This window comes from Astyanax mexicanus, chromosome 9 (assembly GCF_023375975.1).
Source record: "Astyanax mexicanus isolate ESR-SI-001 chromosome 9, AstMex3_surface, whole genome shotgun sequence".
Taxonomy (NCBI): domain Eukaryota; kingdom Metazoa; phylum Chordata; class Actinopteri; order Characiformes; family Acestrorhamphidae; genus Astyanax; species Astyanax mexicanus.
In genome coordinates, this window is record NC_064416.1 from 8,505,866 (window position 1) to 8,527,525 (window position 21,660).

The 21,660-nt window shown below is 37.3% G+C and overlaps 2 protein-coding genes across 9 annotated transcripts in view; one reads left to right on the forward strand and one right to left on the reverse strand.

Annotated features, from left to right (window-relative positions):
- si:ch211-220f16.2 (golgin subfamily B member 1) overlaps positions 1–15,031 on the reverse strand; it is a 66,353-nt gene extending 51,322 nt beyond the window's left edge. For all 4 annotated transcript variants that reach the window (XM_049483741.1, XM_049483742.1, XM_049483740.1 and 1 more), the window contains exons 1-8: positions 14,923–15,031; positions 11,344–11,403; positions 7,061–7,210; positions 4,773–4,919; positions 4,394–4,519; positions 2,964–3,128; positions 2,695–2,874; positions 1,474–1,596 (exon numbers count right to left, since the gene is read on the reverse strand). In XM_049483741.1, the coding sequence (XP_049339698.1) occupies positions 1,474–1,596; positions 2,695–2,874; positions 2,964–3,128; positions 4,394–4,519; positions 4,773–4,919; positions 7,061–7,210; positions 11,344–11,388 (936 nt within the window). In that variant the 5' untranslated portion in view covers positions 11,389–11,403; positions 14,923–15,031. The remainder of the gene's footprint in view (positions 1–1,473; positions 1,597–2,694; positions 2,875–2,963; positions 3,129–4,393; positions 4,520–4,772; positions 4,920–7,060; positions 7,211–11,343; positions 11,404–14,922) is intronic.
- A 3,501-nt stretch (positions 15,032–18,532) lies between these two features.
- LOC103033531 (latent-transforming growth factor beta-binding protein 4) overlaps positions 18,533–21,660 on the forward strand; it is a 115,273-nt gene continuing 112,145 nt past the window's right edge. For 4 of the 5 annotated variants that reach the window (XM_022679438.2, XM_049483616.1, XM_049483618.1 and 1 more), the window contains exon 1: positions 18,534–18,853. In XM_022679438.2, coding sequence (XP_022535159.2) covers positions 18,681–18,853 — 173 coding nt within the window. In that variant the 5' untranslated portion in view covers positions 18,534–18,680. Of the gene's footprint in view, positions 18,854–21,660 lie in introns of all 5 variants that reach the window. The other variant, XM_049483619.1, reaches the window with a different exon arrangement.

A 21,660-nucleotide genomic window follows, 5' to 3' on the forward strand; every position in this document is an offset into this window, starting at 1 on the left:
CTTTAAAAGACTTACCTGGCGGCCGTGGTGTGTCCACTAAACTCCGTAGTTATAAACATCCTGAGGTTAGCAGCGCGCTAACTGACCTGTTTATAATGTAATCCGAGCAGTGCCTCCGTGTCGGCTGTTCTAACCTGCTGCTGTTAGCTGCTTGGGCTGAAAGATGAACTGTAGTGAGCTGTATTATCCGGTTAGTGGGGTTAAAACCTTTATTTGTTTACAGAAACAGTAAAAACGGACTGGCTGAGCTCTGTAGCCCGTGGCTGGGCTGTACTGAAGTAGTGACTGAGTGAAGAGAGCGGGGTGCTGCTGCTGCTAGTGGTTGGATGAAGAACTGCAGCTTCATGTAATGAGCAGTTTCACCAGCCATCCACACACAGCTCTGATAAACTGCTTGTTTTAATAGTGCACACTGTTGCTACCAAAAAAAGTCACTAGATGGCATTACCATATATATCTTAATAAATAATAATAATATTTATAATAATAATAATAATAATAATAATAATAATAGTAATAAATATATTATTTAAATTTTATGAGGCATAAAATAATAACAAGAAAAAAAAACAAGAAAATTGAGAATCGAATCGAATCGTGACCCTCAAATCGAAAATGAAATCGAATCGAGGATTTAGAGAATCGTGACACCCCTAGTAAATGGTGACCAACGGTCTTCTGAGAGCAGCACGTGTTATACATTTTGACAGCAGCAGGAAGGACATGTTTTATCTCTCCTTCACACACTGTGGGAACAGTAGCAGCCAGGCACTGAAAGAGCTGCCCAGTGCTTCACAGTTAGCTTACCGCAAATGTACTGCAAACATACTGCAAATGTACTGTTTGTTTGTTTGTTTGTTTGTTTGTTTGGGTTTTGTGCCATATCAGCAACATTTTGGCTATTTTATGGCATCAACAGTGTTCATAACTTGAGCATCAGAGACTTGAATCACTGACTTCAAATGAAGGACTTCCAGAAAATTAAGTATTTTAGCTGGTGGAATTTTTTCAAACAGTTCTTTCACATTTTTAACCCTATAAAATTTATTTCTAGTAGTTAAAAGTGCAGGGCAGTCTACTAAGATGTGTTTAATAGTTTGAGGAGTATCACAGAACTGGCAGGCTGGAGTCTGTTCACCAACCAGGAGGTGGCGGTGGGTAAGAGCAGTATGTCCAATTCGGCACCTAGTCATGATTGTCTGATCTTGATCTTGTCTATTAAGGTCTATTAATTGCTGGACCATTCATCTTGCCATTTTGCAAACGTACTGCAAACGCACTGCAAATGTAAATCAGCCAAATAACGTTCTTCTTGTTTGTTTCTGCACTGTTCCCAATTTCTGTGACTACCATATTATCTACCAGAATCTTGTGAAATTTGGTGAAAATTACAATATTTTGCAATGCTGCAACTTATATATTGGTCAGACTCTTCCAATACTGTGCAGCCCTAGTGTATGTTTTTTTTTTTACCTGTTCCAGATCAGCGCTGGCGTCTGACTTCGCTGCAAACTTAAAGAGCTCCTGCTCGTGCATCTGATTAATCTCCATCAGTTTGTTGTCTTTTTGCATAATGATGTCTTTGAATGTCTGGATCTGAAATATGAACACAGCACGGTTTATATATCAGCATGGAACAGACACAGCGTGTGTTCATAGCTGTAAATTATCGTTATCTGGCAAATATTTTAGATTAAACATCACCACAAGTGGACTGAGATCACTTTAACTAGCAGGTCTCGGCCAGATGTTTTGATCCGCACCAGAGTGTGATTAGTGTTTTCACACCTGCTCAATCGAACTGCACCAAGGGTACAAACAAACCATTGTTCATTTTAACAGGATCAAATAGTGCTAGTGTGAAAACGGACTAAAGATTTTTAGTAGCACTGTAATATTTAATATAGCGTTGAGGAAATTAATACAAGTTTCTGTATAAAAATCTGTGTGGTATATGATATATTTATTTTATTTTTACTTTGGGAGTAGCAGTGATTTTGGGCTGGTGATGTACGGGAAGAAATGGATTCTATTTATATATTTATATTATATTAAAAAAAAAAAAAACTATTTATTAAGGGAAAAAAAGACAAATTTAATGTAAACTAGTTCATTTTTAGAACTGTAAATTTAGTTGCAAAACATTTTATTAAATTAACTACAGAAATGAACTAGTTGATTTTAAATGTGAACTGTCAAAACACTACTAAACTGACATCTTTTAATACAAACTAATTAATGTAAAGTATAAGAAGATGCAGATGATAACAGGATATAGAAAAGTTTTTTTTTCCCTCACTAAACTGCAGTGAAAAACTAAAAAATAAACAAATTAATCACAGTTAATTTATATAGTTTGAATAGTTTTTTTCATTAATAAATGAAATTATTGTTTAGTGCTTTTATATTTACTAAGGTTAATTTTTTTATATTAAAGTTTGGTTGATAAAGTATAAGTTGATAAAAAAGATGCAAGTATGACAAAAATGTTAAAACAAAAAAAAAAATCTGTAAATGGCAAATCCTTTTTCACACCACTGTAATTATAAAAAACACATTAACCTTAACCATAAGACTCTAAGACTTTTTTCACATATTAATAGAGTTAACAATAGTCCAATATTCAGTGCATCCCTAGTCTTAAACAATGAACCGCATGTTAAAATCAGCAAACCGATCAGAAACAACACTCACATTCTGTTTATACATGTTCTCCTTCTCCTCAAACTGAGCCTTCTCAGACACCAGCAGCTCTTTCAGGCTGTCGTTCTGCTCCTGCAGCAGACTGTATCTCTCCTCTCCATCTCCTACTTTCTTCGTCAGGCTCTGAACCAGCATCTGCAGCTCCTGCAGTGATCCGTCCACTGCCTGCTCCTGCACTCAGACACAGAGAAAATCATCACTTTATATCATTCTCATAATTTCTGACTCTGATTTACCCAAACTAGCAAACAAATCTGTACCTTGCTGTCCTGAAGAAGCTGCTCTGCTTTTGCCGGATGTTCTCCAGACACGCCCATCTGCAGGTGAACGATATAAGCCTCCTTCTCAGCCAGACGCTTATCTTTCTCCACCAGCATGCTGTCCATCTCCACACCTCGCTCTCTCTGGGCTTCTAGCTCCTGCACCTAAAATTCACACCACAGGTTAGCAAAGAGGCTGCTCAGTTGGGTTGAGGTAACTGAATGTGCCATTAGGATTTATTTCAGTTAATTCTGAGCAAAAACTACATTTACATATCATATAAGGTGAACTTAAAATCCTTTAATTTTACCAAAAATCAACAGTGTGCCTTATAATCCAATGCACATTATGTATAAATTCTTCCAGTCAGGTATTAAAGAGCAGTAAAGCCACTCTGCTGAAGTACAGCATTATAAGAGTGAGTTTTCACTGAAGTTTCTCCAGCACTAAGGCTGAGTGCAGCAGCATAAGCATTAGCCGTTAACCACAACCTAGCTCTTTCGGCGTTCAGAAGTGAGTATTTTAGACTGGAGTCTGAGTGTTTGTCATGTTAAAACAAGCTACGTGGGATGAACTGCTAGCTGATAGCGCCTTGGGTTACTGGAACACTCAAGGTTCCTCAGTGTAGCGCTATTGAGTGGCATTTACGTTCCACTAGCAGCTAATGCTAATGCTGCTGCACCTAGCCTTAGTGCTGGAGAAACTTCACTGAAAACTCACTCTTAGACAAAATATTGGGAATCTAAGCTTACTGTAAATAAACAGAAGCACATTATTCACCTAAATAAATGGTTTTAAGGAGAGAAACCTGTGTAGATTAACATCCAGTGCTTATTTGACTTTGAAAGAAGTAATTTTTTTTTTTAAGAATTACTTTTTTTTTTTTGTTTACTTAGATGCTTCCCCCAGCTTCCCCGTTAGAAGGGAAATATGGCAACACCCTTGCTCACTTTGATGTAGGCATCCTTACTAGTGTTGCTTAATACACCTTCTAATCCAGTGTGCTTTATGCATGAAAACAGAGCAGAAAATATAATATGTTGTGCCTTACAGTCCGAAAAATATGGTACTTCAAAATCCACCCTGATACTTCTATCATTAAGTACATCATCAATAACTCTAGTGATCAATTTTCAACTGAGCAGTCATATATGTCCCTGCCAGAGTACTCCCTCCACCATGCTTGACAGATATTTTAAGAAAAAAAAAGGTATTTCAATTCATGAAGGCATCTCTTGTCAATTCTGACAGTTGTTCTTTACATTGTGTCAAAATGATGAACGAACCAATAAAAATGCTCCAAAATGACTGAGATTAAAATATATATTTTTCATTCTCTTGTAAAGTTTATTTTTTGTAGATACAGCAGCAATACACAAACACTATGTTTTATACACTATACTTGCGCAGATTGTTAAATGTGCCGTACCTTCAGCTGTAGCTCCTTCTCTCTGTGGTGTAGCTGCTGCTCCAGCTCCTCCACTTTCTTCTTCAACCGGAGGATTTTTCCTCTACTCGCCCCACTCTCAGACTCTCCCGCCTCTCCACTGCCGCTCTACAGAGACATCACTACAGGGTCAATTGGTATACATGGAGTCATAGTTATGAACTGTATGAAAGCGTTAGCCCATTAAGAAACCCCTGAAAATCATGTGCAAATTAGTGTTTATTGAGTCTAAAGTTTGGTTAGAATAAATGCCTTTACCAAACCAATATAATAAATTGATCTGATCTTGTGGTTTTAATGAATTAGACTGTAAATATGCATCTGTAATTAGAAACTGATGTGATTCAGACTGCTCTCATACCCGTCTGAACTGTGGCGGCGTGCCCTTGCTCGCTGGCTCCCCCTGCTGTTTCCTCAGGTCCTCCAGCTGAGCGTTGAGTGATGTGACCTTCGCCTTGTTCTGGAGCCGCATCTTAGACAGCTTGGCCTCACATGAATCCTTCTCAGCCTGGAGAAAGAGTCGAGACATGACAGCGTGTTAATTAATTTAACTAACCTTCTAATCACACCGGAGCACAGTGTTAGCTTTGGGTTAAAGGGGCACTAAACCCCTGAGCTCAAATTTGGAAAAGGTTAAAAAACGGAAGGGGGAATTTTTGGAGAGGCACTGGGTGATGTATGGGTTTAGAGGCAAGACAGGAGGGAGAGATGATTGGCTGAGCTGCAGCAGCAGCAGCAGTGTGCCTCTGATTGCAGAAAGATGCAGATGGTTGGATGTCAGCAAGGGGGGGCGGTATTACTGATTCATTGATCTGCATATTGTATCAAAGTACACGGACACATAACCCACGAATAGCACAGTTAAACCTGAGAGGATGCTGCAGAGCTGGAAATGACCACAATAAAAGTATTTTTTTAAAGGTTTATAAAAATTTAAGCAGAACTGGTTTAGGGTTTAGTGGCTCTTCAGGGCCTTCAAGGGTGCAGTGGTGGCTTCATAAACTAAACATAAATGCTGCTACTGTTCTAAATGTAGCCTGCTTTACAGACACAGCTACAAAAAACTACAGCACAATTTTTACTGGCTACTAATTAAACTAGAATAGTTGCAGAGCTAAAGTGGATACCACTTCCAGGCAGTTGCTAGGCTATTGGTACATGGCTGCTAAGGGGATCTCCATGCTCATTTGCTAAGCTTAAATGGTTGCCAGGTGATTGTTATGGTAATTAAGTTTGTTGCAGTGGTATTCCAGGAAGTTTTTTTGGGGTGTTTAATGGTTGCTAGCTGTTTGCTATTAGTCACCCAGGGGGCTCTACAGTTGCTATAGTATACCAGGTGGCTGATATGACTCTCAATTTGTATATGATTTAATATATATGGATTATTCTTTCAAAATATTGAAGTTTTTGCAACTAGTAAGGAACATGGGTGTCACCATGTTTTCCTTCTTATTCAGCAGGTCTCACCACTGGGTGTTGGTGTAACTAAGTTAAGTAAAGCTAAGCTAAGTAAACAAAACTGTCATTCTTAATATCAAACAAGCTCTGGATGTTAATCTACACATACTTCTCTCTTGAAAACTGTTTATTTGGGTGAGTAAAGATATCCACCAAGGCTATGTGCAGCAGCAGCAGCATTAGTGGCTAACCGCTAGTGCTAGCCACGGTTAGCGTTAGTAAACTCCACCCAACAGCAATACACTTAGTGCGGTTAGCAGCTAATGCTAATACTGCTCCAGCATTGCTAGCCAGGGTTAGAAGCAGACTACAGGCCGATAATATTCACCTCAGAACAGTGAAAGAGCTAGTGCTTACTGATACTAGTGGCTAATGCTAATACTGCTCCAGTTTCAGTGCTGTAGAACTGAAGCTCCTGTATAATGCTGTACTTAAGTGTGCCTTATAGCTCAAAAAATACGGTAAACCACAAACTTTTTATAAAGCATTAAAACATTTGTCATAAAATCCTATAGATGTAAACATCAGTCACAACAGCCCCAACTCCTCCTCCTTACCTGCACAGGTAACAGGTTGTAGTATGTGTGTGTAATACATGCTGGTTAATCTTTCACAGTGCTGAGAAAGTTCCAGACTACTGAGTGTCTGAGATAACACTGTAGCTCTGGCTGTGAAGGAGCACCCCCCCACCACACTCTGTACTTTGCTCTGGACTGTATTGCTGTTTTCAGAGAGGCTCCTCACTGGTTAAAGCTGTAATCAGGAGCGTATGGCTCTTCATTAAATTCCAGAGAGCTGAACCTCACGACCAGAGAAACATCCACCCCAGGCAGGGTAAACATCTGCTGAACAATGCTGGAGTTCTGTTATTTTTCTGGGACTGAAACATACTGGATTTTTGCTGTATTGCTTTATTTTGTAATAGCCTTTGTGAGTGTAAAATGTAGCGCATTGTGTACATCAGTGCATAATTATTTTGGCCCACAATCCACAAAATACACCAAAGAAATAGCTAACGTGCTGCTGTTCCTCAGTCATCCCCCACTACACTTCTTTCTCTTCTTCTTCAACATGACCTCTAAAGGTGGTATCTGTGGTATCTCTATAAACACATTCCAGCAGATCTGTGAATTTCTGAGAGTTGTGAGGCGAAGCCGCCACAGATCAGACCAGTTTCAGCTCCTGGTTTACCTTCAGCTGCTCGTCTTTAGAGTGAAGAGCTGCATCCTTCTCTCTGATCATCTCCTTCAGCTGCGCCACCAGCTGCTCCATCTGAGCCAACCGCTCCGTCACCTCGGAGAGTGGGGGGCTGCCAGCATCAGCCTGGGGGGAGCCAGGGGCCTGAGAGAAAGAACGAGAAAGAGAAAGAGAGGTAGCGAGAGAGAGAGAGATTATTACATAGTAATTATGATTTTTTTTATTTCGTTTTCTCTATTCTCGACTGTTTGTTCTGATCGTGGAATTCAGGATTGTACACTATATTTTGATTATTAAACGCATTTTGTGGAATATTTAAAAAAAAATAAAAAGGGTTGCAAGATATCTGTGCATAATTCTTATGTCACCAAAATATAAATACATTTGTAATACCCAATCAACCACAGGGGGTACCACAGCACACACTTGACAATTACCTGAGACCATATCATTCATCTGGGATACTATAGCAACTGCGTAGCAATTATCTAACAACACCCTAGCAACTAGAGCTTGGCGATATGGCCTAAAAATAAATAAATAAATTAATTAATTAGAATCTATATTTCCCCCTACTGAATGTCAAACTACAGATGACAAAGAAATGGTTTATGTTGGTGTTTGAGTGCAAGCAGAAACAAGCTTACATAGAGATATATATGTAAATATATATACAGATATAAGATATGCGATAGCCATAAAATAAGGCATTTAAAGGTGAGACACATTTAAACTCCACAAAAAACCTGATATTTGTGAATGATCATGTGATCTGTGTGGTGTTCAGACGCTTTGAGTTGAGTGTAGAGTCGACTCATTGAGTAAACCTATTCACAAATCAATGATCAATGTTTACAAGCTCATGCGTTGACATCACGCTTAGACCTCATGTACACAAAGCCATAGAGAAACTATAGAGACAGATAGCAACTATAGCAACACCTTAGAAACCCCCTGGGATATCGTAGCAACTAGCAACCAAGGAACAACTACTGTGCAAGACCATATTAACAACCTGAGGCATCAAAGCAATCAGCTCTAGCAAGATCGTGGAAACACTTAGGATGCAAGAACAACCGCCTAGCAACAATTTTGCAGCACCACAGTAACCACCTGGGATATCTCAGCCACCAGCTACAGTAACATCATAAAAATCCCCTGGGATTCCATAGCAACCAGCATATATGCAACCATTTAGAACACACAATTTTCTAGTTCCTATTATTACTAAGTATTAATATTTTCAGTTTTATATCACTCAAAGAAACATGTTAACAACCCGGCCATTCTGAACAGTTCTGTTTAGACAGGGTAAAAAGGGGCTGTTCCTTAACTTTGTTTAGCATTCTGACTGAAGAACATCACCAACATTACAGTAGGACCCCAGGGAACTGTGTAAATGAGTAAAGGAGAAACGGGAGCGTCACATGTAATAGCTTTTAAAAACCACAGGACACAGAACGCTGCTGCTCGTGTTACAGTCTAATCTGAAGCTTCAGCATCTCCATCATTTCAATCACACTGAACAATACCGAGCCTGTATCTGATCCGGATTCACTACTAACAGCTGAATGCCCACCTGATCACCAGAGACGAGGACACAAACACAGCGTGAGACTCTGAGCAGCTGAGAGAGAGAAGCTGCTGAAACAAAACAAAACAAAACAGGACTGTGTCTACAGGTCCCTCACAAATCCTTCTATCTGCCAGGTGTATACCATTAGTATATCATTAGTGGTGGGTGGAATGTCTTAATTTAAACTTGTCCTATGATTTGGATTTCTTACATATAATCATAAAAAAGCGCAAAATGAAATTTGGCACATCACAACATCATCACAAACAGACCCCCAAGCTGTTTTTTGTCCAGCTGAAATAAAATAAACACGTTTGCCAATCAACTCAACATAACATCATAAACTAAAACAAATTCTTGTATTCAAACATTGTCCACCAATTTTCAAATGTTTTCCCCATTTGTCTTGTAGATGCTCAGAGAGGTGTAAAAGGGCTGGGAGGCACCAACATATCATCATGACATTTCAGGGTATTTTTAAAATAACAATAATCCTTGCAATATGACAAAACTATTAACATGTTATTAAACTTGTTAATAATTACAAGAATATACTTTTAAAACAAACTGCAAACAAATAAATAAAAGTAAATTCAGTAAATTTCAAAACAAATATAAAATAAACTGCTTTCAAGAATACCACTATTATCACAATATAATTTTTAAATAAGGTCAAACTATTTTTTTCATTATAGTGTACGATAACCTAACATGAAGAGTCACTCTATGAACAGCCTTCTGTGACGTAGCTTAATAAAAGCATCAGCTTTGGAACACAGCTAATTCTCCTAATCATAGACTGTTGAGGTGAGCAGTCAAACAGCACTGTGATGTTTAGGTCTTTCTATCTCCCTGCCTTTCTGTCTGTCTCTCTCACTCTGTCTGTCTCTCTCACTCTGTCTGTCTCTCTCACTCTGTCTGTCTCTCTCACTCTGTCTGTCTCTCTCACTCTGTCTGTCTCTCTCACTCTGTCTGTCTCTCTCACTCTGTCTGTCCCTTTCTGTCTGTCTCATTTTTTCCTCTTTCATTTCTTTTCATTCCACAAAGCCCTAGCTTGTAGTCTCTTTCACACATTTCAGATTTTTAATAATTTATTCACCAGTATTTAAAAAGTAAGGGGTTAATGTCAATAATACAAACTCCAATTTTCATGGTATTATTGTATAGTGGAAAATGATTAAGCAACCATTAACAATGCAAAAGCTAAATAATTTGTTTTTTTTCCTAAACATGATCAACAAGCACTCCCTACAGAGCAAGATTCATTCTTAAGCAATAAGATGCTAAGGCTAATGTGGCTAACCAATATAGGACCTCCGACTGTCACCTATTTCCAAAACAAAGCCCAACACACTGGAACAGCACTAGAAAGACGAAAGTTATAAAGATAACGATCTGCAAAATCTTTTTTTGTTGTTGTTGGTCAGGACTTCATCCGTAAACAGACGCCACGCTGAGCATTACGAAAACTCTTTTCTCTATTTATATTCAAACCAGTGGCTGTTCTTCTCATTCATATCATCTATAATATATATTCTGTGATCTATAACTCTATGGTACAGAGCTAAACACATTAGTAACATGATAAAGAATACAAGCAGCCTGCTCAGCATCAGCAGCGGCTCTAATTCCCAGCTGCTATATGATGTGAGCTGCTGTAGATCAGTGCTGGAGTGAAAACACACAGCAGTGTTTAAGAGCAGGAGAGGAAGCGGTCAGTCCACAGTGGGTCAGACTAACACGATCACAGCAGTCACATCAGCTCTCTCCCTGAATAATCCCTCCACACTGCCTCAAAGCCCTCTGTCTCATCAGCTCGCCTCAAACCACGGCCCAGTGAGCACAGCTCAGCTCCACCAGCCAGGCCTGCAAACGCCTGAGCACAGCCATTACAGCAGCCTCACACTAAAAAATTAAATAGTACTCTTTATGCTGTCATTGTCTGATACTGTTTTTTTTATTTAGTAAGCTAATGTTGCAGGCTGCAGCAATTGTCCAGCATTTAGACTAGACTAGGCTAGCTGTTGTGTCATTGGTCGGTTTATGTTTATATTAAAGTCAAGGTTCTAGACTTGGACTGTCTGTGTGTGTATCAGATAATTAATGTTACGTGCAAGTGTGTGTGTGTGTGGCCAGCTATTCAGGAATGGATTTTAGGAGCAGGTTCAAGTGAAAGAAAAGGATTTAAAGAAGAATCCATACTACATTTTTAGTAGCTTTCTACTTTAAGCTATTTGAATTAGAACAGATAATGGACAATATGAAGATGTGGGAGGCGTTTTTGACAAAAATATTATATATTTAAAAGGATGCATCCAATTATCATTTTTTCTAAGATCTCATCAATTTTATTTAAAGCCCATAGTTATTTTTTAAGGGGAACACAGTGTAGCTGAGTTTGTTGGGTGCCCAGCACCCCTAACCAACTAATCAGAGAATCCCCCTGGGTATCAGAATAGATGGGTGTGAATCTTTATGAATATTTATAGTATGGATGGGCATTAATAAGGATGATTATAGGGATGGGTATGAATATTAATATTAATCAGTATTGATGGTATGGATGTTTACGTATGGGTATATTAGTATGAATGCGTATAAATCGGGATGAATTTTGATGGTATAGATGAGTGTAGATGGGATAGATATGAAGAAGTGAGTATGAGTACAGGTGGAAGTGAAGAGTGATGTAGAAACTCACCCCCTGGGCTGAGCCAGCCTCATCAGTGGAAAACCACTTCAGCATGGTTAAATCTCAGGCCTGTGAAACAACAGAAAACAACATAAATCATTAGAATTACTATGATACTGTTAATGATATAAAAGAGAAATTAACTTAATTTTGGAGGATTCATCATGCCTGTCAAACGCTTGCAGTATATTTTTTTAAATGCTGGTTTTAGAAATACATTTTAACCTTGAGTAACAAAAGTAACAACAACACTGTAGTCATGTCCATGTATTGTCAAGAATTATCTAATTATTGAGACAGGCCTACTACAATGAATGATCTCCAAGCTTTCACACTCAACAGTACTCAATAGAAGAAAGAAAAAAAATGTAAACTGGTGTATAACAAAAATTGTGACAGAAAAACAAAAGGACAGTAGTGGTTAGCGATGTGACCCTATTATAGTATCACAAAATTTTAGGGTATTTTTGCGTCAACATTATTCTTGGCGAGAACATGAGATATAGTAGCATACGATATGATGTGGCAACCCCCAATTGAGATTTGCACCAGATTGTGACAGAAGGTAATGATCCAACATGCATACGAATAAAGTAATCCATATATCCAGGAGTGAAGTAAAAAAATTATACTATTTTTTTTTCTTTCATATTTTTATCCCATATTCTCCCCAATTTACAAGGCCAATTCACTCATTAGGACTCCCCCCTCACTAGTGATGCCCCAACACACCAGGAGGACTAGCACATGCCTCTCCTCTGATACATGTGAAGTCAGCCACCACCTCTTTTTGAACTGCTGCTGATGCAGCATTGCTGAGTAGCATCACAGCGCACTCGGAGGAAAGCGCAGCGACTCGGTTCGGATACATCAGCTCACAGATGCCTTATGCTGACCAACATCACCCTAGGAGTGATAAGGGGAAAGAGCGCCATCTACTCACCCAGAGAGAGCAAGCACCATTGTGCTCTCTCAGGGCTCCAGCAGCTGATGACAAGCTGCTTGACAGGCATTTGACCCAGTGATCTCACGATCATAGTGGCAGCGCTTTAGACCTCTGGATCACTCGGAGCACATCTAGTAGATATTTAATGAAAAATAAGAATGAGAAGTTCTACGACCCAATAAATAATATCACCATTTTGTCAATTATCTAAAACATTTTTGGTGTTATTATTGCGTGCAATACAATTATTATTATATTATATATTATTATGCAGACCTCTAAAGGACAGTGAATCAGAAGTGTTAGCAGGCTGAGCTCAGTTAAACACACTGGGCCTTCAGCTCTAATCCCGTCAGTCTGACTCAACCTTTCCAAGAGGAGGAATGCGGGCCTCAGTCTCAGTTCAGCTATGCTGTTATTTACTCTTAGTTAATAAAGTACAGTAAAGTAAAGGTAGAGTAAAGCTGAGAGTGAATAGGAGACACAGGCAGGCTGTACTCAGAGCACTGACCCAGCCCTCAGTCCTCAGTCACTGCAGGCCACATTATCAGCTCTGTATTCAAATATTTATGAGTGACTGAGACCATCACTGACACAGAGACTCTCCACACACACACACATCCACCACACTTAACCACAACAACCTCCAGCGAGGAACCATCACTATTAGAACCAGGTTACACCATGTCCAAACTGGGTCAAAAACAGCTAAAAACAAAAAGATACTGTACTGCTAACATCTGATAGCCCTGCTAAAGTAACTAGCCAAGTAACTAGCACTAAGCTAACAACAAAATGCTTCATATTCTGGTGGTTCTAGATTTAAAAGAAACATTCAGAGCTTGATTTGAAGTATGTAACACATAATTAAAATGTGTTTGAGCTCATCGACTGCAGTGGAACAGCTGCAGCTGTTCTCCATTTCCAACAACTGACCCTCACAGCCTCTAGAACCTTCATAAGGCCTAGACTACAGAGATATTTATTCTGCACCTACAAATCAATCAATACATCTAGACCATTCAGAAAGTCTAAACTCATAACCTATCTAATACCTTAAAATGGTACACACATTTATTCTGCTTACACTGCCATTCACAGTCTATCTAGAACCTCCCAGTGACTAGAATAAGCATCAAGAGAATTTAATAAAAGTATTTTAATAGCAGAATCTGCAACTGCTGATGTTGTATTTTGTTTTCATGTCAAATGTGATCAATTAAAATATTGTGACACCATATCACCCAGGGCTATCAGAGCGTGATAAAATAAAATTGTGTTTGTTGTACAACATTCTATTCTGTCGTTCACAATCTAAAAATTATTAAAAGGATCATTACTTAAATGTATGATTTTCTCCCCCAATTTAACCTTTTATTACGAATGCAAAAACAGTAGGTTTAGTAGTAGAAGCATTAAGTGCTGTAAGATGACTGATCATCAGTTAATTTTACATTTCATTTGTAAATCAAGGGAGCAGAGTCTGGAGGAAGAGTGGAGAGACACACAGTCCAAACTGCTTGAGGTCTAGTGTGAAGTTTCCACCTATCATTGATGGTTTGGAGAGACATGTCATCAGCTGGTGTTGATCCACTGTGTTTTATTTTATCAAGTTTTAAGTCTGTGCAGTTTTTTCCTAGAAAATCTCACAGCACTTCATGCTTCCCTCTGCTGAGAGCTTTTATGGATATGCAGATTTCATTTTCCAGCAGGACGGCCCAAAGCACACTGCCCACACTGCCACAAGTACCAGTTGCTCTTATATAATATTCTAATTATCTGAAACACTGTCTTTTGTGTTTTTTATTGTCCGTAAGCCATAATCATCAATAATAAAAGAAGTAAACGCTTAAAATAGATCACTCTGTGTGTAATACATCTATATAATATATGTGAGTTTACTATATGAACTACTATGAGTAGTAGTAGATGCATTATACACATTTCTATATGTTATAACTAAAAGCTGACAGTGTGAGAGTAAGGCTGTGAAGCTAGGCCTTGTCTCCAGGCCGTGGTATATCTGATCTCCTGCATTACTGATATAGTGAAGTGAATTGTGTTCAGGGCAGGGAGGGCCATGTGACAGTAGCAGGAGCAGCAAGAGGAGGAGGATGAGAATGAGAAGAAGGAGAGCAGGCCAAACCGGCTCTGGCCTTCCTCCCTACAGCCTGTACTCAGCTGGCCAAGGTTACCTCCTGCCACCTTCCCCACCTTTCCTCACCTTCCACACAGCAGCCCTGCTCCAGCAGACTGGGAGAACTGGTCTCTGTATATATGGAGGCTTTAATAAGGGCTGGAGCACAGGAATCCCAACCCCCAGCAGGCAAATCCCCCCAGCTGATTAACATAACCAGCAGATACAGATCCCTAAAGCCCTGCTGCAGCTAAACACAGCCCCGTACACACACACACACAATCGCTCAATATACTGAATTTAACAGCTTCTGCTCACTGTCCGCCGCCGCGGTCTCTGTAAAATAAACAACATTAACAGTTGTAACCAGGTTAACCAGCTAACCTGCCTACCAACCAACCCGATCCAAACACAATACCCGATCCAAACACCCTCAAAACTCCCACAACACAGCTCCCCAGCGCCTCTTCACCCCACACCTCACCCTCCCCACACTCCCACACACCTGTAACCGCGTCCAGCAGCGAGTCTGCCCTCCTACATCCCTGTAAACACGGCGAGAACTGCGGGATAATCCTCACTCCTCATCTGCGCCTGGAAGCCATCTTAGTCAGGTGGGCAAACACTTTCACGGCGCATGCGCAGTAGCTAGAGTCCGTTCTTGAGCGAGTCGACTCGTGTGAACGGATCGATAGAACCGATTCAATCAAGAGTGTGGCGAATCTGAATTGAATTAATTTACTTCAGTAATTCAGTTCAAAATGTGAAACTTATATTATATAGATGTATTACACACAGAGTAGACTGTTTTAAGTGTTTATTTATTTTATTGTTGATGATTATTTTTTATTATGGCTTACAGACCAGAAGTCCTGCTGGAAAATAAAATCCTCATCTCCATAAAAGTCCATCAGCAGAGGGAAGCATCAAGTAGAAAGTCATTGGGGTGTTTTTTTTCCGGAAGCTCTTTCATGGATATGAGGATTTCATTTTCCAACAGGACTTGGCACACTGCCCACCCTGCCAAAAGTACCAATTGATATTATATAATATTCTAATTTTCGGAGACACTTATTTTTGGGTTTTTATTAGTTGTAAGTCATAATCATCAACAATGAAATAAATAAACGCTTAAAATAGATAATTCTGTGTTCAATACATCTGTATAATATATGAGTTTTACATTTTGAACTGAATTACTGAAATAAAATAACTTTTAAATGATATTCTAATTTTGTGATATGCACTAGTATAGAAATGTCTTAAACGTGTAAAATAAAAAATAGAATTAAAGAACGAATGCTGCAAATAATGTTTAGTTTGTAAGCTATCTTTTTAGCTATGTAGCTATTTTACTTCATAGATTAATATTGTAAAGTAAACTTTTGTTGATTTATTAACTGTAATGATTAGCTAGTATTACAATTACCGCAGCTACAACCCTGAAGACTTCAACACAAAGTCATCCTTTTTTAATGCATTAATGATCAACGGACTGTATATCTATTTCTATTCCAAATTCATTTAAATAATTAGAAAAAAAATACATGATAAAACATAAAACTAGACTATAATTCTTTCAACAAATGATTTTTTTTTTTTTTATAGTGGATATGTACACTTTATTTAATGTATTTTTGTGAATTATGTTTTGGTTGACTCCAAAAGCTCTTTTTTTTTTTTTCATAAAAAAATAGCATTCCTATGTAAACTTACGTCACCTACAATAAATTCCACAACTTATGTACAGTAACAGTCAAATGATTTATTAAATTTTAAATGTAAAATAAAATCATGAAAATAAAGAAACACATTGAATGAAAAGAGGAGTGTCTAAATTTCTGGTGCTGTACAACTAAAGAAAATATTATTATTGAATTAAAAAAAAATACAAAAAGCAAACACCAAATATTCCTGCAACAGCGACAATATTGCCACAATAAAAGTTTATATTAAACATATTAGACAGTTTATATTAAGTTTATATTAAAAAAAATCAAGAAGGTGAAATTTATGTACTGCAAACATACACATGGAGCATGCGCATTCACTGAGTCGACTCTTTTAAAAACAAAGAATCGATTAAACTGATTCACAATCCTGTCTGAACTTAACTTCGTGAATTTACTATATATATATATAAATATATATATATATATATATATATATATATATATATATATATATATAAAGAAACCTATATATATATATATATATATATATATATATATATATATATATATATATATATATATATATATATATATATAAAGGTTTCTTTTTTCAGTTATCCAAAATTAACCAAAAGCTTTAGTATTACAACAGCAGTGGCTTTTTGTGTTTGTTTGTTTGTTTGTTTTATATTGTTTATCTATTAAATCGTTTTAAACAATAATCGCAGACTTGATATGTCAGTAAAATATACAAAATTAAATATGTTGGATAATTATAAAACTCATATAAAATGGGCCTGGTTACAGATTAGCCTGAATAATAAATAAATACATTTGCAACTGGTTTGTGCCAGTAGATAAAGTTTAGGTTAGAAAAGTTATATTTTATACCTTAAGAAATAATAAATGTGGATAATTATTCTAAGTGTTAATGCTTACATTATTTAAACAGCTACATCTGAGGAAACTAACTACACCTTCTCTGTTAATACTGTAAATCTTCTGTCCACCAGGAGGCAGAACAGGGCAACATATATATGAAGGTAATGCAAGGATCTGGGTTGCGAGATAGAAACAAGTTTTATGTAGGGAAACTGTACACTGTAAATGCAGATTTACAGAGATTTAAAGCACAGCTTATATTCTTATATTAATATATGTCATATATTATATGCACCTAACATGTAGTGTATAGAATATATGGGCAAAATAATTGGGCCACCTATTGTTTATTGTTTATTCTGAAATCAGTGCATTTAAAATGAGTTAATCCTGCTTTTGTTGAAGTAACTGTCTCTACTGTCCAGGGTACAGGAAAATATTTATTTCCTTTACTTTACTTTGAGGTATTGCTGTGAGGATTTGATTGCATTCAGTCAGAAGGGCTAGAGTTAGTGAGGTCAGGATTTTGCATTATCACCATCACACCTCATCAAAATATTGAATAAAGCACCATTGTCATTCTATTATTCCGCAGTTTAAAGCACTTGGATTAATTAATTAGAATTATATTAGAGACTACTGAACATTATTTCTTTTAATAATATGATTAGTTTTTATTTAACTGTTTTTATTTGTTAATAGTTTGTTAAACGTTGTATATATATATATATATATATATATATATATATATATATATATATATATATATATATATATATATATATATATATGTATATACATATATATACATATATATATATACATATATGTATATATATAGGTACAATTTTGTAGTGTATACAATGTACCATTCCAAATTTATTTTTGTTCATTTTTGCAAATATATTTTAATATGTTTTGTTTTTTTGGTTGTCTTTTTGAAATTATTACAATAAAAATACATTATTTTTAATGTTTTGTATCTTTTGTCCTTAATTTCCCTCTATTGTAATTTTTAATATATTGCATAGCTGTATTTTAATGCATTTTCAAATCGTTTTTTTCCATGGACTATATATTTTATAGATTTTACATTTTTGAGAAATGTTTATTTTTATATTTTTATATGAGAATTTTTTTATTATATATATTTAATGTTTTGTTTCTACCTGCTTATTTAACAAAAAATGCGTTCAGTTGATCTTACTATGTAAAAATGGCTTTATACAACATTATATATAATTTTCTTTTTTCCCTAGTTTCTTTATTATTTTTTATATTATATATTTTTTTCTTTACTTATTAAAGCTATATTATATTTGTATGAATTTCTTTCATTCTTTATTGATAACATTTCATGTATTTTACATTAAAAAATATATACGTATATAAATGTATGTTCAGGATATAACTGCATATAAAACACTGTGTAGGCGTGGCCTCTCGCAGCGCTCCGGTCTCTGATTGGTTGTTTCTTTGTCGGTGCTGCGACGCTATTGGCTGTGAGAGTTTCTCAGTTTGGGGTCTGCAGCTCTGGGACTGTTGCTCTTGCTGGTTTTCCCCCAGTTTGAGAGCATCGCTGACTGGGCTCCTCCTTCACCCCACACTGCTGTAACAGCCTGCAGTGATGAGATCCGCACTCTGGAGGCTCAGGCTGATCCATCAGGTTCTGCTCTGAAGCTGCACTGAGCTCCAGCCATCCTCCACCATGCTCTGCAGGACCCTGACTCTGAGGGCAGCTGGCTGCTTATCTGTGGTTCTGCTGGTTCTGGCTCTTTCTGAAGCTGAAGGAGGAGAGGAGCTGCAGCAGGACAGGTGGAAGGTCCAGAGGAGAAACAGGACCAGAATAAACTGGACCAGAATACAGATAGATGTAAATGGGTAAGAAGTGCATTAAATAATATTAGATTATATTTTGTATAACCTGCAAATAATCATGTAATAGTGCATGCATTTAGTGATAGTATTCTGGGGGCAAAGGGGGTAACCGCCCCCTCCGGTTTGCCCTGGGGTGAAAAAGCATCACAGAAGTGTCCTCAAAAGTGGCAAGAAGCAGATAAAATGATATAGTTATTCCCAGCTTTGAACGAAAATTATACTATGGTATACCACATTCTGAATCAGGTTCTCTGATTTTACTATTTATAGGTTTATGTTAAAGTAAAATGAACATTGTTGTTTTATTCTATAAACAACAGACAGCGTTTCTCCCAAATTCCAAATAAAAATATTGTCATTTAGTGCATTTTTTTTTGCAGAAAATGAGAAATGGCTAAAATAAAATAAAAAGATGCAGAGCTTTCAGATCTCAAATAATGCAAATAAAACAAGTTCATATTCATAAAGTTTTAAGAGTTTAGAAATCAATATTTGGTTGAATAACTCTGGTTTTTAATCACAGTTTTCATGCATCTTGGCATGCTCTCCTCCAAAAAATTGTGATACCCTCTTTTATAGATACAAAAACAAAACAAACAAATGTATTTTCTTTTATATACATTTTCTTTTACATACATATGCATACGAAGTGAATTTAAAAGTATTTTTAAGAAACATGAGACCTATATGTATAAAAGTTACTACAATAAACTTAAAAATCAAAACGGCACAAAATAAATAAGGCCAAAAAAATGAGATATTACATTTTCTGTATATCTCTGCATTTAGAGTACATTAGTAAGAAACTTTCTCTATCTCTTTTTATTACAATATAAAAGACGAGTACAAAACCAGATGAGCAATTTTTTATTTTTATTTACATTTTTTTTATGTAAGTATTTTTACAAGCTGTCTACAACCCGCCCTGAGCATGTCCATGACCCAATTTCATGTCCCGACCCTCTAGTTGAGAATCGCTGATCTAGATCATTTTGATAATGTGCCCAAATTAGTGCTAGACCTGATAGCAGAGAACATTGAATACACTTAGTGATAGTATATTGGGGGCAGGGGGGGTAACCGCCCCCTCCGGTTTGCCCAAGTGGATGTAATAAAAAAAAATATTTTTTTTTTTTATCACATCTTTTAAAGCTGATGATGGAAAACAACTTTTAAATCTGGCTGCAGGGGTGCTTTCTTCTACCAGCATGGTTGTGCTGTGCTGTGCAGCAGGTGAGGAAATGGATCTGAATATAAACACAGGCTCTGGGAGAGGCCTGCACTTCATTTTCAGCGGGTCACTATAACAGTGCAGAAATAGCCTGTGGTCAGTGGTGGATTACAGGCCGGGAGCTGGTTCTGAATGCAGCGGGTGGGAATGGTGTGTGGAGGCTCTGAGCTGTATGTAAAGCTGTTTCGTTTGCAGACAAACTATTTCTGATCTTAACCCTTAAATACATTCCTCAGACTATTAGCAACTCGTGACTCCATTACTCCCCCATACCTCACATTTTTTTCAAATCTGTAAAAGATGTAAGGAATAATAACGACACACAGTGTATTAGAGTCATTAAACTCAGCTCACTCACAGAGACATTAAGAAGGAATAACACAATATAAATCAATTCTGTTAGCAAAGGTTTGTGCACATCCTTTTTTATGATGCTAATGTGATACTAGTGCTAGTGCCGTTCCAGTAACAATACTGTTCAAGATCACTGGGTTGAATTCTGATAGAAAAAGTATAATTTTTCCCTGTTGAAATAAATAATCCAGTATGACTTTCTGTAAAAACAGTGGATGGATGGATAGGTAGGTAGATGGATGGATGGATGGATGGATGGTTGGATGGATTGAAAGATAGGTAGCTGGATGGATGGATGGATGGATGGATGGATGGTTGGATGGATGGATGGATGGATTGTTGGATGGATGGATGGATGGATGGTTGGATGGATGGATTGATGGATGGATGGATAATTATTTCTGCCTAGAAACCACTTGGAACACGTTGAATAACATTATAACCACCTAGTAACACACTAGCAACAACCTAGCAACATCCAAACAGCATAGAGACTATTTAACCACCCAGCAACACCAGAGCAATTGACTAGCAGCACCCTAGCTACCACCTGGGATCAGCCTAAACTGTGCACTCTACATTTTCTTCAGGAAATACTCTTTTTTGCTAATATGTAGTATTTTATATTCTATAATACAAAATACTACACACTACATAAACATACTAATTACTAAATAGTAATATCATATAGAAAATAAGTAGTATAATATGAAATAATGTTATTTAGCTCATTTAATCTGGGAAACTGTGTGGGAAGTGCTGATTCTGTTTCTTACACAGTAAAGTCTCTGAGTAATAGAGGAGATTTAATGAAGATTTGACGAGACTGCATCAGCGTGTCCGAGCGAGCGAGACCCTTCAGGCAGTGTGTATGTTGAGCATCAGCTTTCTGAAGCATGACTGGATTAGAGAGCCCAGCATCCGTTTAAATGTTGCTCTAAACTCACGCCGGAAACGCTGATCCTCCGAGCAATGAGAAGAATTCCTGATTATCCCGCCGCTGAAGTGTCTCAGTAGCACCGCGGCTGACCGCTCGCTGTAAGGCCCTAAAAAGCCAGGAAATTGCTCTGCCCTCCTGTTCAACTTAATTACAGAGAGAGCTGAACTGATACTGAACCCGTGGAAGAGTTCATCATTGCTGCTTTGCTGCTCTTCTGGAACACTCTGGCTTCTTAAAGCCTCTGCCAGCTCTCTGAGGGGTTGGCACAAGATGCTATCATGCCTG